This window comes from Labrus bergylta, chromosome 16 (genome assembly GCF_963930695.1).
Source record: "Labrus bergylta chromosome 16, fLabBer1.1, whole genome shotgun sequence".
Classification (NCBI taxonomy): Eukaryota; Metazoa; Chordata; class Actinopteri; order Labriformes; family Labridae; genus Labrus; species Labrus bergylta.
In genome coordinates this window covers 8,101,839-8,119,961 of record NC_089210.1, presented here as the reverse complement: position 1 = coordinate 8,119,961, position 18,123 = coordinate 8,101,839, and the positions used below count along the sequence as shown (strand labels likewise).

General features: G+C 41.2%; 1 protein-coding gene, 1 long non-coding RNA gene and 2 other non-coding genes across 4 annotated transcripts; 3 read left to right on the top strand and 1 right to left on the bottom strand.

Annotated features, from left to right (window-relative positions):
- Positions 1-63: 63 nt before the first annotated feature.
- On the top strand, positions 64-1,796 carry LOC109996497 (uncharacterized). Its single transcript, XR_002278506.3, has 5 exons — positions 64-212; positions 545-615; positions 789-855; positions 1,052-1,107; positions 1,290-1,796. It is a non-coding gene; the product is annotated as an uncharacterized lncRNA (long non-coding RNA).
- On the top strand, positions 902-975 carry LOC114921128 (small nucleolar RNA SNORD49). The gene has a single exon (XR_003809425.1). It is a non-coding gene; the product is annotated as a small nucleolar RNA SNORD49 (small nucleolar RNA).
- Positions 1,134-1,204, top strand: LOC114921127 (small nucleolar RNA R38). The gene has a single exon (XR_003809424.2). It is a non-coding gene; the product is annotated as a small nucleolar RNA R38 (small nucleolar RNA).
- LOC109996505 (fas-binding factor 1 homolog) lies at positions 1,551-12,254 on the bottom strand. The gene is made up of 30 exons (XM_029280550.2): positions 11,800-12,254; positions 11,194-11,224; positions 10,975-11,022; positions 10,833-10,878; positions 10,676-10,745; positions 10,476-10,526; positions 10,215-10,356; positions 10,031-10,111; positions 9,886-9,933; positions 9,477-9,620; positions 9,255-9,387; positions 8,934-9,088; positions 8,749-8,842; positions 8,201-8,659; positions 8,054-8,119; positions 7,881-7,951; positions 6,691-6,899; positions 6,470-6,586; positions 6,297-6,364; positions 5,974-6,180; positions 5,519-5,626; positions 4,874-5,013; positions 4,644-4,762; positions 3,957-4,079; positions 3,463-3,639; positions 2,914-3,090; positions 2,675-2,812; positions 2,504-2,588; positions 2,284-2,414; positions 1,551-1,693 (listed from the first exon to the last, which is right to left on the bottom strand). The coding sequence occupies exons 1-30, from the start codon at positions 11,800-11,802 to the stop codon at positions 1,622-1,624; spliced, it is 3,513 nt and encodes a 1,170-aa protein (XP_029136383.2). The 5' UTR covers positions 11,803-12,254; the 3' UTR covers positions 1,551-1,621.
- Positions 12,255-18,123: the final 5,869 nt, after the last annotated feature.

Genomic DNA, 18,123 nt, shown 5'->3' with positions numbered 1-18,123 from the left:
CAGCTGGTGGCAGTAATGCACCGCCATGCTTGTTTTCTAACCAGCAACACATAAAACAAGAAGAACAAACAGCGCTCAGTCTCTTTCAGCTCTGGCAGCATCGTGGACGGTCACCAGCTGCGAGGCCTCAACTCTTAACATGCTGTTTTCAAACGTCGTGATATATTTCTGTCTGAATATGAACCTTTCTACATTGGAGCCGCCGTGAAGAGGTAATTATTTATTATTATTATTATGCATAGTTAAGGATAATAACGTGTGTGGAAGTGTTTGCCGTCGAGTTAGCAACCCTGAATTTTGACTAACACGTGTTGGCCGAGGATGTAGGGGAAAAAAAGTTGCACATCCTGTTTTAAAGAAGTTGATTTAGAGCAACCTGATAATAGTATTTTAAGCACATTGCCGTATACGACCACATGCATGCAATTTTTGTTTCATATTCAAAGAGAAACACGTGGTCTCCCCTTACTAATTTATTCATGGTATCATTGGATTAATCTCTAAGATGTGGTTTCTCATTGTTTCTTTTTTATTTACTTGACAGGCAGCTGTTGGTGAAGGTGAAATGAGGTTCTTCTCTTCTCCAAAATGTCTGGAATTTAACTCCAATGAAAGGTAAGTGACTGTAAATGAGTTGTATTACTGTAAGATGCAGCATACATGATGATCTTGTTATCCCTGTCTGAATAAATCAGTGTGGAAATCAATGGTATCTGACTTCCTGCAGACTCCTTTGTGTTGTCAATTGCTGTTCTGAGAATTACCATTAATGAATCGTGTTCTTACAGGGCCGTGGTTCTTCAGTCCCACTTAAAGTGAACTGCTAAACGGTGGATGGGATTACAGTGGAAACAGGTGTGTGTGTGTGTGCTGCTCTGCTGCATGTTAAGATTTCAACTGAATCAGTGATGAAAACTGCTGCATAGGAAGTGCCGTCTGATGCGATAACTGACGATGGAAATAGCTGTTCTGAGAAATGTTTCAAACGTTTTCATTTTTACCTTGCGGAGATTGAATATGTGATAATTCTGATGTAAATTTCTCTACGCAGGTCTGACTGTCTGTGGACGACTGAGGCGGAAGATGTTGGTTCTGAAGGTTGGAAAGGTAAATGATTTTGAGACTCGCTCATGTTAAGCCGATGATGAAACAAGTTATCCCTGTCTGAAACTTGGTGTTGAGTCAATGGTAACCTGAGGCTTGACGTGACAGAAGAGAGCAGTAAATCTTGACTGAAATAAAGTGTTAAATTAAAAATCTTAATATCATTATTTTTGTTGTTGTTGCAGATGAAACCAAAGCTGTGGATTGAAGCAGAGGTCCAACTTTGAAAAATGATATAAGATGAATTTGTAGGAAAACATGTTTAATATTAAGGGATACTTATTGAAACATGAATCTGTATTGACATCAGCTCATATTTGTAGTAATGTGAAAAACATTTTGAAGGTGGTGTCTTCTTGACAGAAAGGAGGCAGTAAGTGTCTTGTTGGCTCATGTGGATGACAGATGATGAAACAATACAAAGCTTAATGCTAATGAGTTTATCGTTTTTAAAGGAGTTAAGTTCCCCCTCAGGAATTAATACTGTTAGGATTTAAAAAAAAAAAGTCAATCTGTGTTAAAGTGACCTGTTAGACTTCTTTTTCAAATTGTCCAAGAAGATCTGCTCTTCAGCCAGGAATTCCCGGTCCTGTGTTCAGGAAACAAAAGTTCAAAATAGAAGCTATTATTGTAGCAACTGTTGTCAAATGTGTGCAAGTTGTTGTGATTAAAAGCCTAAAGTCAAAATTAAATGTGTCTGAATAATTTTTGGGTTTGATGAAAATCTTCCCTTGCTGATGTTTGTATACATGAAGGAAGTTTGAAAAAGATCTTTACAGAAGTTAATTAGACCTACTGTTCTACAGTGGATTGTTAATCATCCCGCCAAGATGCCCTGATATGACGGCACCTGAAACTAAGATTAAATGTACTTTTAATTTGGATAATTTACCAGAGGTGAATGTAGTACACCTAACAACTTGACTAGAAATTAGAAGATCAGATGGGGAAAAACAGACCAGTGCTTGTAATGACATCAGAGACATGAGCACTTAATAGTTCCCTAGTAACAACGTAAGGAAAATTTGTAAGTGATCATTGGCTTTTGTTCTAATGTCTAATGCACAAAAACATGCTGTATCCATTATATGCCACACCCCTTTTGTACTTTTCTTTTTTGCAGTGTTGCATTGTGTAAATACATTCTCTCTTTATTTAAACGGCAAAGTGTTTTTTTACCTTTTCTGCGCTGTACCTCCATAGAGCCAGACTAGCCTGAAGAGCTGAGGCCTGAGAGTCGGCCAACGAAGTCGGAGGGGGAATATTCACCGTTGATGTCAGCTCAGGGTTTGGCATGAATGAACCTGCATCTGCAATAAAGAATAAAACCCCTTTTTTTTATCCGGAATATTTCATGGGTTTGTGACTTCATGTTTTCAAAAAGCAGCGTTAAACTCACCTGGTAAAATTGTTTGAATCATTTGTGGTAAGTGGTTTACGGAATTCTCGGAATCCTTCTGCAGATGACTTAACCTCATTCGCTCCTGCATGCATAGTGTTTGGATGAGGCCACACATAACCCTTCATGTGTTGGTTACATTTTTTTAAGAGATGTGTTGTGGTGACAAACCTGAAGCATTCGTTGCTCTTGCTGCCTCAGCCGCTCTGTCTGCGCGTGGAGATTTCTCAGCCTTGCCCCGTGCTCAGCCTCGATACGCTTTGCCTCCTGCAGCGCTCGTTCTCCCTTCTCCTGCTTGTCTGCTGCAAGCTAAATAGAAAGATGAAGTTTGGTGATAAGAAAAGTATAACAAGTTAAATATTCACTACATAAGGAGGGGGGGGGGGGGGGTCTGTGTTGTGTGAATTTACCTTGCTAAAGGCCTCCACCTCTTGGGCTCGTGTCTTGAGTCTCAATGCAGTGCTGCTAATTCTCTCTTTCTCCATGTCGATCTCTTCTCTCAGTTTCTCCAGAGTCTCTTTCTCTTGTGCCAAAGCCATCTGTTTATGTTTCAGCTCTGCCGTATGAAGCTTTAGGTCAGCTTGTTCCTGCAACAGAAAGAGAGTGAGATTACTGTGTCACACAGAGCAGGGACCCGATATCTCTTTCACTTTGGAAATAATATTTTTTAAAAGTCTTGGTAAACATAAACGTAGCCCTTCCAGAGGGGCGTGGGCGAACACAGCTCACCTGCATTTAAAGCTACAGACACAGAAAGAGCCTGTTCTGAGCAGGGCTGGAATAAAGGGGTTTATAGGCATGATCAAATATGGAATGAGAGTGGATTTTAAGAAAAAAACTTCAGACATGTTTGGGGAGTTCTGAGACTTATTTATACTTGTTGAAAAGAATAATAATATATGACATTTAAAGTATTGAAAAAAAAAAGGGATGCTCTTCTTTCCTCCACTCTGGCTCACCTGTGCCAGACCGATGATGGAGTCCTCTCTCTTCTCCAGGAGGCTGCTGACCTCCCGTTCGGCCCTCTCGTGTCTCTGCTTCTCCAGTGTGTGGAAATGAGCCCACTCAGCCGCCAGCTTCCTCCTCTCCTCTGCACAGTGCTGCATCACTGACTTCTGCTCCTCCAGTAGGGCGCTCTGACGCACACAGAGACAGGCAAGCGAGGGGTAAAACAAACCGGTGCACCAGATAGCCTAGCGATTATGTTACGCCACATGTACAAAGGCAATAGTCCTCAAAGTGGGCGGCCCAGGTTCAACTCCGAGCCGTCCAACACTATTTCCCTCGTCATTCCCCATTCTCTCCTGGTTTCCTTCAATGTCCACTGTCCTCCATTACGATAAAGGTGACCCATAGTCGCTGTATAAGGTTTATTAGAGCCCAACCGATATTATCGGCTGGCCGATTAATCGTTCTAATGAAAACCTCTGGTGTGCATGTTAATGAGCCTCACCTTAGCTCTTTCCAGCTCCTCTCTCTCCATGTTGATCTGCATGCTGACGGAACGCCGCTCGTCCTCCAGGCCTCTCTGGGTAGACTCTGCTTTGGCCTGCTCTGCTGTCAGTTTCCAGCGCTCCTGAGGCAGACAAAAAAAGGGGAAAAATATCAGTTTTGATTTCTTAGACTGTATATTAGAAATGAAGGCAGCACTGCGACGTCGTCCAGTGGTTTTAAAGCCTTTGGTTTTTAGTTTTTTCAGTTGCGATCTCGATTTTGGAACCAGATGTGACAACATTTAGGTTACAAGATGGATATGAAGTGTTGCTTTTGGACCCTGGTGGGCAGGGCATGGTGGTAGCAACTCTCCTATCATGTATCCCTGTCCTAAAGTCAAGCCTGCTTGTTTCTGGGGTTTTCTCTACATTGACCCATAATTAATAAAATAATCATCAAGCTGATTTCAAGAAGAAAACCCTTTACCCTGAACCCTTTATGAAAAAAGTAAACAGGGTTGTTGTGGTGTTTTCTCATCTGGTTTCATACAATGGCCATATCAAACAAAGCAAGATCTGCATTGGCTGTGCTTTTGAAACCAACAGGCTGAGTCCACTTATATAAACACTTTGGTATGTACTTGTTTTGGAATTCAGTTATCCTCAAAAAAAAGTGTGTTTTTTTTCTTTGACTGCTTTCACTTGACCTTCTCCAGCTGTCTCTGCTGCTCATTGATCTGCGTGTCCATCCTGGAAATGATTTCTTTGAGGTACGCTCTCTCCTCCTCCATAGCTTTCTGCTTCTGAGTCAGACGGTCCTGCATCGCTGAAATGCACATTCAGAGAATGACCTTAACCTTCTTCTTCACAAATTGTGTGTGTGTGTGTGTGTGTGTGTGTGTGTGTGTGTGTGTGTGTGTGTGTGTGTCTGAGGTACTTCGAAACTGCTCGTCTCTGTGCCGCACCCCCTGCTCCAGGCACTGAGCCGTGTGTTCATGAGTGCTCTCCACTCGAGAAGAAAGATCTCCGAGCCGAGAGGAGAACTGCTCCATCTGCTCGATCACCCCCATGAGAGACCTGGAAGAAAGACACAGACACAGTGATGGATTTGACAAAAATGTCTGAAGTCCTGGCCTCCACGGCTCGTGTGGCAATCTTATTGACAAAAAGGGTATTACTTAGAAAGATGTTTTAAGGGGGGGAGGGAAAGTCACTTTTATATACCTTTAATCATTTTCAATTTAACAGCATTATTTCAAATTCCCTTGTTGAACTTTTTTTTTAAGTTGACAGGCTGCAGACTGTTATGAAAGCTCTGATTTGAAATGTCACATATTATGCAAAACACACTTTACCATGTGTTTCTAACACTAATCTGTGTCCCTAGTCTGTCTACAAACCCCTTAAATATGACTAATTAAGATGTTCCCTTCATGACATCACAAGGGGCAGTAACCCCTCCCCCAGGTGGCTGACACTCACACAGCTAGGTGTTTGTTCTGCCTTGCAATCCTCTTCCGGAGAGGGGCGTGGTCAGACACAGCTCATAGTTAGGACTGATGTGGTTTAAACAACATGGTACCTGGTCTGAGAAGTTGCACTCGTCACTGCATCAACCTCCTCGTCCTTTAGTTTCTTCAGCCTCCGGACCTGGTCCTCGTGGTCTTTCTTCATCTCTAAGATAGACTTCCTTGACGACAAAGCAGGACAGAAGTGGGGTTAACTTTCAGTCATCCATTATAAAATATGATAAACGTTACTGAAGGCCTGCTCAGTTTTTATACAGAGTTATCCTACACATGCAAACAAGACCATAAGGAGGAAGATTGATTGATTCTAGATTGTTTTTATTTTAACAGCTAAAACTAGAGTTGGGGGTCAAATAAAGTGATTATCAGCATGCTGAAGAAACATCCCTTAAAATACAAACATTTTCCAATGTAATGATAGGGAGTGATACATTTGACTGTTAAAAGAAAGCAGGGAGAGATCTCCTTAGTTGCAGTTTCTCATGGGATATTTAAAGGCCTTGTTTACCTCTGGAGGTCTCTGAGTCTCTCCACCTCTCGGTCTCTCTCTTGCAGGGCCTGGGTCAGTTTGCGCTGGTACTGAGCCTGCAGCTCCGAGTGCTCCTGCTCTCCTGACCGCGTAACAGCGGCCAGGCGCTCCATCATGTCGTCGCACTCCTGTCGCGCTTGCGATTCCCTCTGGGCTGCCATTTCTTCAAGCCGCTTCACATGAGCCCTGGGCCAGGCACAGGAAATAAAAGTCACATTCTGTCGTCAGCATACAGGCACATGGAAGCTGTGACGAGGACAGGGAAATATGCATGACATATCTGGATGAGGGAAATTAACTACTTGTGTGCAGTGTCCATGAGCTCCAGCAACGATTTGCTCTGGTCACACTCCAACTTCAGTTTCTTAACCTGGATGACAAAACAAACAAGTTTCAAGCTGTGCTAGTAATGAAGGGTAGACTATTTCCACAGTTCATGTGTTTCTCCCTGATCGCTACAACAGATTCAACACACCTGTCCCTCCAGCTGGATGATGCGAGCCTGTAAAGCTTGATATTCAACAGGTTGCTTCTCTTTCTCGAGACCTCTCTGCGGAGACGCTGCCTCCACAAATCCTCCCAGACTGAGCAACTGCAGAAGAGGAGTACGCACACCGAGATCAAACCAGGTCACCAATACTTTTCTTGCATTTTGAAGTTATCTGTGAGTAGAAGTAGGCATTGAGTTTTCCATACATGTGATTGTAGAAGCAGCTGCTGCAGGCTGTCTGTCAGTACAGGGGACATGTGTGGGAGCACTGGAGGCTGTTGAGGGGCTTCATTCAGAGCCTGACCGGGCACCCGAGGCACAGCAGATCCTTCATCAGACGGTATTAAGTGGTGGGGGTGGGACTGAGGCTGTGGTTCAGTGTGGCTAACGCTGCTAGCAGCCTGAGGAGGAGAATCTGAGGGATGAGAGGAACTAAGAGTTTGTACATGGTGGAGAGGAGATGAAGAGGAAGGTGGTAGGGTGCAGGGCAGGTTAGGCTGGATGGCGGGTGCATACTCTGTAACTATAGAGGGGGGTGGTGGTGTAGGAGGAATGCTATCTGTGCAAAAGGAAGATTAGAATGCAAGTTGGTTATTCCCTAAGATTATGATTTTGTAGTAATACAAGGATGTGCACTTTGTAAATTAGGCTTTAGAAGGGAGCCTGACAGATACATGGGTAAGACGATATTATTGGACCGGTATATAGGTTGGCCGATATTAGCCAACAGGTACTGGCCTTTTACAGACAGTGTTGGGTTATGTTATGGTGCTCTCTCTGCCATCTTACTTGCTGAATGAGCTAGCTACGCATGCATCGCCGACTTTCTGCTCATGCGGCTACCTGCACAGTGGAAGAGAAACAGAAACTGCAGAAGCTTCTTGTTGGATTTCTTTTCTTATGAGGCGACAAAAGTAAGAGGGAAATGCAGCATTTTCAGTAACGGACGATTTGTATGAAAAAGTTTTACAGACTGCTATTATACTTAATCTGCCCACAGGGTTTTTGGTACAGTAAAAAACATACTCAGGGTGCTTTAGAAATGGATTCAATATTTTGTTCGTCCAGCAGGGTGCACTTTTAATCAATGCATTACAATACTCTTTTTACTGCCTGCAGCACATGGAGCAGATTATCACAGCTGGGCAGACAGAGTCCACACTAAAATAGGTTAGAATGTATAATAATTATGTTTTTTTAGGAATAAAGCAGCTAGTTCTCAGTAATATCACAGAGCCATAGTGGTGCTAAGTGACCCTCATTTCTACTTAAATATATTCACTTCATCAGACATCATTCATCTTTACAAATGGTAATAGTGTTGGAATCGATATTGTATCCCTCTCTTATTGAAGAGGTGTTGAATGGTGGGTCACTGTGCAACAGAGGAAAATACCTTGTTTGGTCCTCTTCTCTTCAACAGGAGCGACATTAGCAGAAGGGCTGGACTGTGTAAGGAAAGTATTTCTGCACAAAAGAAAAGGAAATATATCAAAAAAAACTGCAAAGTAGCAAAACACTGCCACTTCCATACATGAGTTAGAATGATTCAAAAAGCACATGTGTTACCTTGGTTCTTTGACGGATGGAAGAGTGTCCTCTTTGCCTGCAGGAGCTTGTGTAGTGGGTTGTTGGCTGAAAACAAAAGCAGTTCATCATTCAGTACATACAAACAAGCTTCTAGCAGCTTTTTTTTCGAGTTAGCTTACACAGTACCTTAAATCTGACTCCTGATCCACTACTTCTTCTGGGCTTGGAGAGTCTTCCTGCTTGGCTGCTTTTGCATCAGAGTTAAACCCTGACCGAGCCTTCCTCCTGCTCAGCGCTCCGGCTAGCCAGTCATCCTCCTCCTCCTCCTCTTCTCCCCTCTTCTCGCTTTTAGAGGCGTCCAGCTTGGTTTGTTTGGGGACACCATCGGCTAGGATCGGGGAGGCTGCAGCCAATCTAGCAGCAGATGGGACAGGACTACTACTCACTGAGGATCTTCTCTCTGTTACAGGAGATGAAGGGGCCTTTGTAGTCGTGGTGGTCTCTTTGGCATCGCCCTTTAGAAACGATTGGTCGACGTCTGTCTTGAGGCCTAGCCAGTCGGCTGAGTTGCGATGTCTAGAGGAGGTGGTCGTTTGTTTCGGTTTCTTCTCCGAGGTAGACATGCTCACATCCTCAGTGGAAAATCTGATGACGAGGAAAAACTAATGTTCAGATAATCACGGCAGGTTAAAAAGAAAAACCTACAAAAGACCTACAGTGTCCTTCACACAAACCTGACAGACTGTCTGCGGGAGTGGCGTCCTTCAGGTGTGGACACCATAGTGGGCTGATAGGAGCCGAATGTGAGGTCATCTTCTAAAAGTGGCTCTGAGAAATGGGAACACATTCAGCCTTTAATATTTGTTATTGATTTTACACAATTACCTGCACACACTTGTGCTAACCATTATGCTATTACCTTTCCCACCAGAGGTCTTCTCCTGCTGTTGCTCCTCTTGAGACGGTGCCTGGTCCCTCATCTCACCGGTTGGAGGTCGTTCGAGGAGACGAGGTGAAGTCAAACTCTGCAGAATCTCGTCAAGTCTCGTACGAGCTCTTGGAGACGGCTCAGTCCTTAGACAGTTAAGACATGTTTTAAAAATACGGGGAATACAAAGTAGAAGTGCCAGACAGAGAAAGATGCACCCGTACGCACTTAGGCAGTAATTATTTATCATTGAGCGCTATAAATAAGGACAACAAAAAAGTGAGACAGAGGGAGAGAAAACCGAGCTGTTACCTTTCCTTGTTGGGCCAAAGAACGCTCTCTTTTTTCTTAGGATTGTTTTCATCGCTGTCAAGTCCGAGTGCATCCAACAGGTCGTCCTTATCATCATCAAATGTAAGATCTGCAGGTTTCTTTGCTGCCTTAGCTGAGAAACAAAGCATACACAATTATATTTAGGGCTTAAGGAGGATTTGAAGTTGAAGTACAAACTACCGCAGGTCATTAAAGGCTCACGTGTTTCAGGCTCCAGGACGGGGGATGCTGAAGGAGAGGCCGCAGACTTTTCAGGTTTGGACCTTTGAATGTTGGATTTATATTTGGGCTTGGTATCATCTGGAAGCAGGTCATCAAGTAGATCAGCCAGGGGGTCATCTTCATCTGTAGGGGAAAGTTCCATTCTTAACTCTTGGGCATTTTTGAGACATCACAAACAATGGAGACACACATGTTCAAATGATCATTCATTTAGAGCTGAAGCAGGACACCAACATATCCCTATTACAGGATAGGATAGGATAGTACTTTATTGATCCCCAGAGGGGAAATTTGGGTGTGGCAGCAGCACAGACAAGTAAGGTCATTATGAGAGGGGTACTGCAGTGATTCCTGTAGTGTGTCCTGCAGCCCCCTGGTGGGCATATACCTTCATTTTGAGTTGTCTGAACAAGACGTTTATCATCACCTCCAGTGTCTAAACAATTGCCGTAAAAAAAATAAGAAACAAAACCTATCAGTAATAAACTTTCTGCTCAGCTTCAGAAGTGAATGTGAGAGGGAGGCACACTCACCAGAGAAGGTGAACTTCTTGTAGTTTTGTGTGGTGGTCAAAGCAGGAGTAGAGTTTGGATTCTTTGCCCTTGTGGGATCACCTGAGCGGATCAAAAGAATGAGAAACAGCTCTCTTCGGTTGTTGCTCTTGCGTTAGTGCCGGCAAAAATGCAAAGCTAATAATGTGTTGTTTTTTGTAAATACCTGATTCCTCTGGTTTAAGGTTAGTTTCTGACGTAGCAGAGTCTTTCTTTGTCCCTTTGTTATCAGACGACATCGCTGGAGCAGGAGCTGAACTCTGGTTTTTCTTTGATCCAAAAAGCTCAGCATCCATATCATCCATGTCCTGTTCCAAGGAAACCAGACAAAAAACAATACAGAGAAATGTGAATGGACCTCAGATCATTCACAGACGACTAAAGGCTACACATAGTCTCCACATTTCCACAGTTATTAATGTCTTACCTTCATATTCTTCAGTATGTCATTTGGATCTGCTGCGGAGACATCAGAATCCTTTGATAGAGAACAGACAATGAACAGAAATATAAGTATATAACTGTGAAGGTGTGTATGTGTGCAACACATATATATATAATATATAGTAAGTATATAACTGTGAAGGTGTGTATATGTGCAACACATTTTGCATTTCATCCTCGTACCTCAGACCCCCCGCCATCCCTCTTCGCCTCCTCTGTGAGCATACTGAAGATGTTGTCAGTAGCAGAAGAGCTGGAGGGGGAGAAAAAAAAAAATGTAACTCACAAACAGCACAAGTTCAAATTTTAGGAATCTAACAGTTAAATTCCTCAAACTAACCGAACCAGCGGTCCACTGCGAGGTGCTCTCCCCCTGACTTGATGTTCTAGAAGGATCAGCCATGAGACATAATATGATTATACATGAAACTTTCACAGTGATGATGAGAAAACAATTAGACTCAAACGAATGCATCACTTACTTGTGTCATCAAATAAGCTGTCGAGCAAATCATCATCTCCAAACGAACCTTGGGAATACGTGAGGACGAGACAGCTTGTTTCAATTCATCTGGTTCTATTGCTACCAACTCTGAGACGTGACTGCTTATGCTTTTCAGTTGACAATGCTGCACACATTGTGACACGATTAAGTAAATATGAAGACATTATACATTCAAAATAACACATGAGCAACTTACTTTTGGATGGTTTGCTCCTTGGCTTTGTTGCCTGTGAAAAACATTTTATTACAGTTAGCTATTTGTTTTGCAGAAATAGCCACATTTCCATCAAACGTCCCGTCACTGGGGTCTTTTGGGGGTACTCACAGAGCTTACACCCCCCTCCCCATAGGATTCCTGCTCTGAGCGTACTGATCTGAAAGTGCAGAATCTTTGGGGCTGAATATTTCTGATAAGTCAAGTATATACAGCTTTCAGAAGATGACAGAGCAGTAGTGTGACTGTCTCCATGTGTTTCCATACTTTGCTGAAATATAACAAACGAGGAACACTGGCTCAGTGTCGCCATTCACCAATACGCCCAGTAATTCAAACTGGGAACAGTGCTTGGGAAAGAAAAAAATAAGGCATTCAGGCTGGAAATACAACACTGAATAAAGGGACATTTGGGCTTAAAGTCCTTGCTACTGGGAGAAAGAAAGGCAGCTTATGGGTGTAACTACTTTGGTGGAGAAGAAAAGTGACATAAGTAGATGTGAAAATATACATTTAACTCTTTCTAAAAACCTTGAACAAACACAATTCATTATGAACATTTGATACCAGTGCCAAGTGTTTCCTCACCATGTTGAATATGCCTTGTAGCGTTCAGGACTGAGAGTAGATAGCGTCTCCTGTCTCCATTGGTAACCACTCTCCTGTGAGCATGTCCATGTCATAAACACAACAAACTATAGTGTTGTGTTTGACGGCTTGGTGTTTTATTGACTGTGCTTTGATACCGTCGTCTTTAGCTGCTTCCTTCACCATTAAAGTGACTGGTTTCTTGATAACTGAAACGAATCACGTCGCCGCTCAACACATCAAATACACTGAGCGTCATAAACACCGCTCATAAAAGAGTTATTTTAACACACACGTAAGACTAAAAAAAATAAAAAATAAAAAGTAAATAATGAATTCTCAGCTTTAGGTCCACTTAAATCAAAGCGCAAACCCCAAACGTCAATTAAAAATAAAATAAAAGATTTAGCTGCAACTGCAACAGCACAAACCTACTAGCACCGGCGCGAGACAGATATTTCCTGTTTACAATCCGCAGTGAATTGTGGGTAATGTAGTTTTCACGTGTCCTAATCGGGAAAACGATTTGCTTTTGTAAAAATTGACTTTTAGGGCAGCCCAAGTCGAAAAAGCAACACCTGGGCAAGTCGTAGAAATTTTTTTGTTAACGACACAAAACATGGCGGACTCATGGAGTGTAAACTGAGAGGACTACGGTAAGTTTGCTACATTTAATAAAAACTTTTTTTTAGTGAATCACGTCTTGCAAATTTATTCTTAAATAATTTTTATACAGTATGAAATAATTGCTGTCAAAACTGAGCTATATTTGAGTAATTATCAGTTCTTTATAATAAAATAAATATCCCATTACGTCTATGCTTTTCCACTTTTAGACCTGACATTGGAAAAACAACTTTCCATCTTGGTAACTCCGGGCATAAAGTAGGCTATTTGAAGGCATCAATTTGTCTTGTCGTTTACAAACTGAAACTGCTATTTTTGAACTTCCTTTGGCACCTGTCTGCTTAGGCTTCTTGAGAAATCTGCCAAACGGTTTTACCACCAGGTGGCGTCAGAGCTTAGAAAGTTATCAAATCAGAACCGAACTGAATAGCTAAATAATTGATCTTCTCAACCCATATGTTTAATTCAGTGAGGTCTTGGCCAGATGATGCACTTTCAATCAGCACAATGATCATTTCAGTAAGCACATGGCTTAAAATAAGATTTATAACACTTCCTCTGCACCCCCTCCAACCCGAGACAAATTCCAAAAGCACATGATTTGTTCTTATTTGCTGTGTATGGGCAGAGGTATGTTCCATGTGAGCACAAACAACTCTGGTGTAGTGCTGTTTAAAGAAAGGAGGTCTGTATGCATATTGTACATAGTTGGATGAAAAATCTGTGCATGTTGTTTGACTTAAGGAGAAGCCTAGAAAAGCCTTGCGTACATTTATTTTTTAAGATACTATCAAGAAAAACAGCATGATTATCTGTAATAATCAATCCATTATCACAAACATGGAGGTTGATTCCTCATGTAATATTTATTGGAGATCAGGTTTGTCACGTTAGAATAAATAGCTTGTGTTTCAACAACCATGGCAATTAATTTAAGGGTTAAAAATTAAGGGATTTCAAAAATGACTCTCAGGGAGGAAAGCACTTGCAGGTGAGCCTCCTTGTGAGATTGTTAAACGACTTTATTTCCTCAGAGAAATCCACCCTTTGTTTTCCCCAGGTAACAAGATAAGTTAACCACTGTATCACGAGAAAATAAGCTTTGTTGACCTCAAGTAAATTAAACGATTAACTTGCGATCCTGAGGTGACTGTATTAAGGAACGCTAGCAGGCATGGCCGTCCTCAGCATCCCTCTGCAGTGTCAACCTTTCACCTGTGATTCTTATGCATGCTACTATTAAACACATTTTAAATCATTTAGTGATGCATAGCATAAGAGTGACCCTTTTCTGGAACTCTTTGGATTCCAGGATGGAAATATTAGGTCAAGCTTTTTTTTTTTTTTTTTAAATTAAGTTGGATCTTTTTTTCGCTTAAAGACCTAAATGCAAGAAGTTGATCATAAATGATGGTGAAGCTAAAGCACAAATACAATGGATGTGTTATTTGATTGAAGGCCATATTATACATTTTTCACATTAAAAACATCAATTTATTTGACTTGTAACTGTATTTAATGATAATGATAATGTGAATTGTTAAGAAACCAATCAAAACATTTCATACACTCTTTAATGAAGAAGAAACTGCATTGAATATGCACCCTCTTAATAGTAAGCAAATCAGACTTAAGTCTAAGCTCATATCAGAAATGCTCTTTGTTGGCATCCAGTTCTTCATTTGATCCCGTGAGAAAACATAAACCTTTAGGGAGTGTCGTAGCGTGACTCTACCTGTACAATACATTACTTAAGCCTCTAATTCAATAGTAATGATGAGGCCACTCGAGTTAAATCCAGCCAAAGCTTAGACTGTCCTCATACACACATGTAACACCATCCATTACATTTTATGTAATACAAAACAAAACAAAGTCAAAGAAATAGAGGCACAAGTTGTATCTCCTTCACTTCGAACTCAGAGCATGATTCTGAAACAGAAAACATTACAGTGCATTCTGTTTTTTTTTTTTTTTTTTTTTTTTTTTTTTTACGAGGGTGCAGAATTTGTCTATCTTTATTTCCCAGGCTTGGACTCACTCAGCTGCTGTTTCCTGGTTTCCTGTGTTTAAGTAAGAAGAGTGTCTGCAGGACAGAAAGATGAAGCCTTGATCAAAACAGGCTTCATTGTTTTCTAGCCCTTTGGAAAAATAAAATCCTGGTGGGAGTCTTGGCATGAGCTGTCAAGTGCAGATGAATCAGAATCTGGTCAGTGACAGATAAGAACAGAGAGATAACAGGAAAGCTCTCCGTAGTAACCGAGGGAAGGAAGTCTTGATCGCAGAGGCCACTGCAAAAAAAAAACAAAAAAAACAAAACAGAGAGAATAAATCAGAGTGTAAAAAATATTCAAGTTTAAACTTTCTTTTCTTTCAGAGAGTCACTAAGAAGCTAATGGAATGTTTACCAGATGTGTGCTGATAGTCAAATCTGGTCTGAGTTGTACTCGGGTCAAAAGAGAACAAGTAATGGCCAATATAAAAAATCATGCATGAACCCTCATCTGTTCTTGCTCTGATCTAATGTCAGTTTTCATTTTGCCCCCTCTTCTGATTTTTTCTTTCGTTTTGCTCTATCTTCTGTTCTTATTTGCTTCATTTTTTGTGTGTGTTCCCTCTCGTGTTTTATTTGCCCCTTTTTCTGTTTTTTCCCCCTTATTGCATTTCCTCGTCTTTAGTCTTTTGTTTTGCTCCCTCATCTGTTTTTATTTGCCTCTTTGCCTGTTTTTACCCCCTGGCTCCCTCATCTGTTTTTATTTGCCCCTTTGCCTGTTTTTACCCCCTGGCTCCCTCATCTGTTTTTATTTGCCCCTTTGCCTGTTTTTACCCCCTGGCTCCCTTTATGTTGCACCCTTGTCTTTTTTTTTTGTTTTGCTCCCTCATGATTTTTCTGCATAATATTTCAGTACGAGCTGCAGAATTACCTTATACTAGATAATTATATAAGTATGGACCATTATGGAAAAATTATCAAGGATGATTCTAGACCTTACTGCTGAATGCTTGTCTTTTTTTTGTGTGGCTGTTCTTCAATGTCAAACTTTTTCATCATGTCGATGATGTATCCCAATGAGAATACTCCCAGTACTTCAAATGTACTGTTATACCAGAAAAAACAGTTTGCCTATATATGGAACATCAATGCTGCATTTTGGAACAATGGTATGTTACTGTATTGGTTGAAGAGAGGTAATGTAGTCATATTAACCCCTCCAAAGAGATGATGGATTGTTGTCCTATCCTTTAAATCATTTAGTATTAGCAGGGTCGTAGAGAATACTCCAAGCTCAATGTGGGGCAGGAATCTTTATGCATTTGTGCCTCAGCAACATGCTCCACTGCTCCACTTTCTCCCCCTGATTGAAGCCCCATCTCCACACACACACACACACACACACACACACACACACACACACACACACACACACACACACACACACACACACACACACACACACACACACACACACACACCGACTCCAAACCCACACACACGCGCGCACACACTCTAACAAAACATTCCATGTTTCTTTGTCGAACTGGATGTTTCCTTCTTCCACTGGGATTTTTCTGTTTTTTAATTTTCAATGCATTATTTTCTTTCGCACGACACTCATTACTACATTTATATACAATACTACATTTATACCGTACTACTTTGCGAAACAGAATTAAAAAAACACGTGTTAAATGTAAAGGGTGGACAGTTGTAGTGTGTCATATATCACATAATGTAATCTCTTCTGTGGAGAGAGAAGTGTGCAAATTACCCTGATGATGTCATCAGCTTTGTCACACCATACCTTTGGTTGGACCTTTGTGCACGTCTAGATTTACATCCAATAATTATGTACCAGTGCTAAGTGGCGTGTCCTTTTGACCTCACAGAGATTATCCTTGAATGAAGACTGAGGTTTTGCAGGATCATAGCTATAACATGTCGGGGCTAAAACAAATTATGTCGAAATGTCCTTAAAACTTTCAACCTCATGTCACACATTTATATTCTTCTTCTGTGCAGCTTTGCACTGACTAAACAGAAAAACTAAGACACACTGTCTTGTAAGTAGAAATATGAATGAGAATATAATATTGTATAACATATTTAAAGGAAAGTATGGGGCATGAAATGAACTGTTAGCCACAATGCATGCTGGTAAACTGCTGGTATATGGAGTTTTAGATATGGCATAAAAGCATACAATTCTGGTTCTTACAGACATATTAGAAATATTCCTCTAGTCTAGCATATTTCATGTCAAACAACAGATTGGTAACTGCTAAGGGTACCATTACACAAAAGCTAACAGTAACATCACTATAGCTGACACCCCCCTTTAAAAGTTAGAAAATATTATAGGCAAGACTAAGATTTAGCTAATGTTTACGTCCGTTAGCTTACAGCAGTAGGTTTCGTAATAAGCCAGGAATTGGTTCAATGCTAAAGTTATATAACATGCCCATTAGCAAGAGATTTAGGCCTTTGGTCTATTGTTAACCTATGCCATAACCCTGCAGTAGTGAATGGTGATATGTCAGCAAAGAATGTATTCCGTTGGTTATGTATCATAATCACCATCAGATTGTAACGTTAGCTCGGAAAATGCTGACTGCTTGCATTAGCTTCTATCTCACAGTAGCTAATAGGCTCATACATACTGAATGTTGAGCTTGAAATGTGTCATGATGATCCTCCAAAGGTAGTCTACACTGACCTTTGCTGACTATGAAGCAATAAAATGTAGTTGTAGTGATTTGTCCGATTTAGGAAAAACAATTTTCATATCTAGAACACACAGTTGTGCAAGTTTTGTAAAGCATTTTCAGTATCCAACCCTGAATGTATGTAATGTCAGAGTAAAATGAGTGAATAGGCATGTACCAGGTTCAGGGAACTTCAATGAAACACGCAATTTTGGTTTCAAAGTGTAGCATCAGAGAGGCACTAAATCTCAGTTTACCTTTACTTCTGCATAGAAGAGTCACCAGGGGTGGGCCTTTACCCCCTTGTACCCATCGGTTACATCTTCTACATCTATATTCATTGACTTGAATGACTGTGTTTTCTTACTCTGTGATGCTCAATGCTGTCATTTTTAGTTGTTTGCCGCTCCATTGCTCCTCATGTATGGCGCTTCTTTCTCGACAGCCTGTTTCTGCCTGTAAACGGTTGATACAAAACATTATTCTCTTATTCATTGAATGTACATTTTGGAGATAAAAAAAAAAAAAAAAAAAAAATGAAAACAGTTCGGAAGAGAAGGTGAACTCATTACAGTAAGTAAGGTTTAGCAGTGTATTAGCTGGTGATTGTGTAAGCTAGCTGTTGCCATGCTGTTCAAGGTATTGTTCGTAATAGCCATGTGAGTATAGCTTAGCAGGGCTGGTGGGGAGGGGTGGGGGGGATTCTGAGAAGGTTGCACTTTGCGTCAATTAGCAGCCATGAGCTGAAGAGTTCCAGTTCTTTCCCTTCAATTCATCTCTCCATTAAAAAAAAGCTGGAATACACGGTTGTTATGTATGGAGCCACTTAATCGACACACTGCTGCCTGAGGCGAACCCTTAAATAATCACAAGAGTGATTTCAAATCAAAGGCGCAGATAAGGCTCACACTACCTCTCTCACTCTCCCACACATGGAAAACAGACATGCACTTGTTTGTATGTGTTGTTATTTGTAGACTGGCTGGAAACATT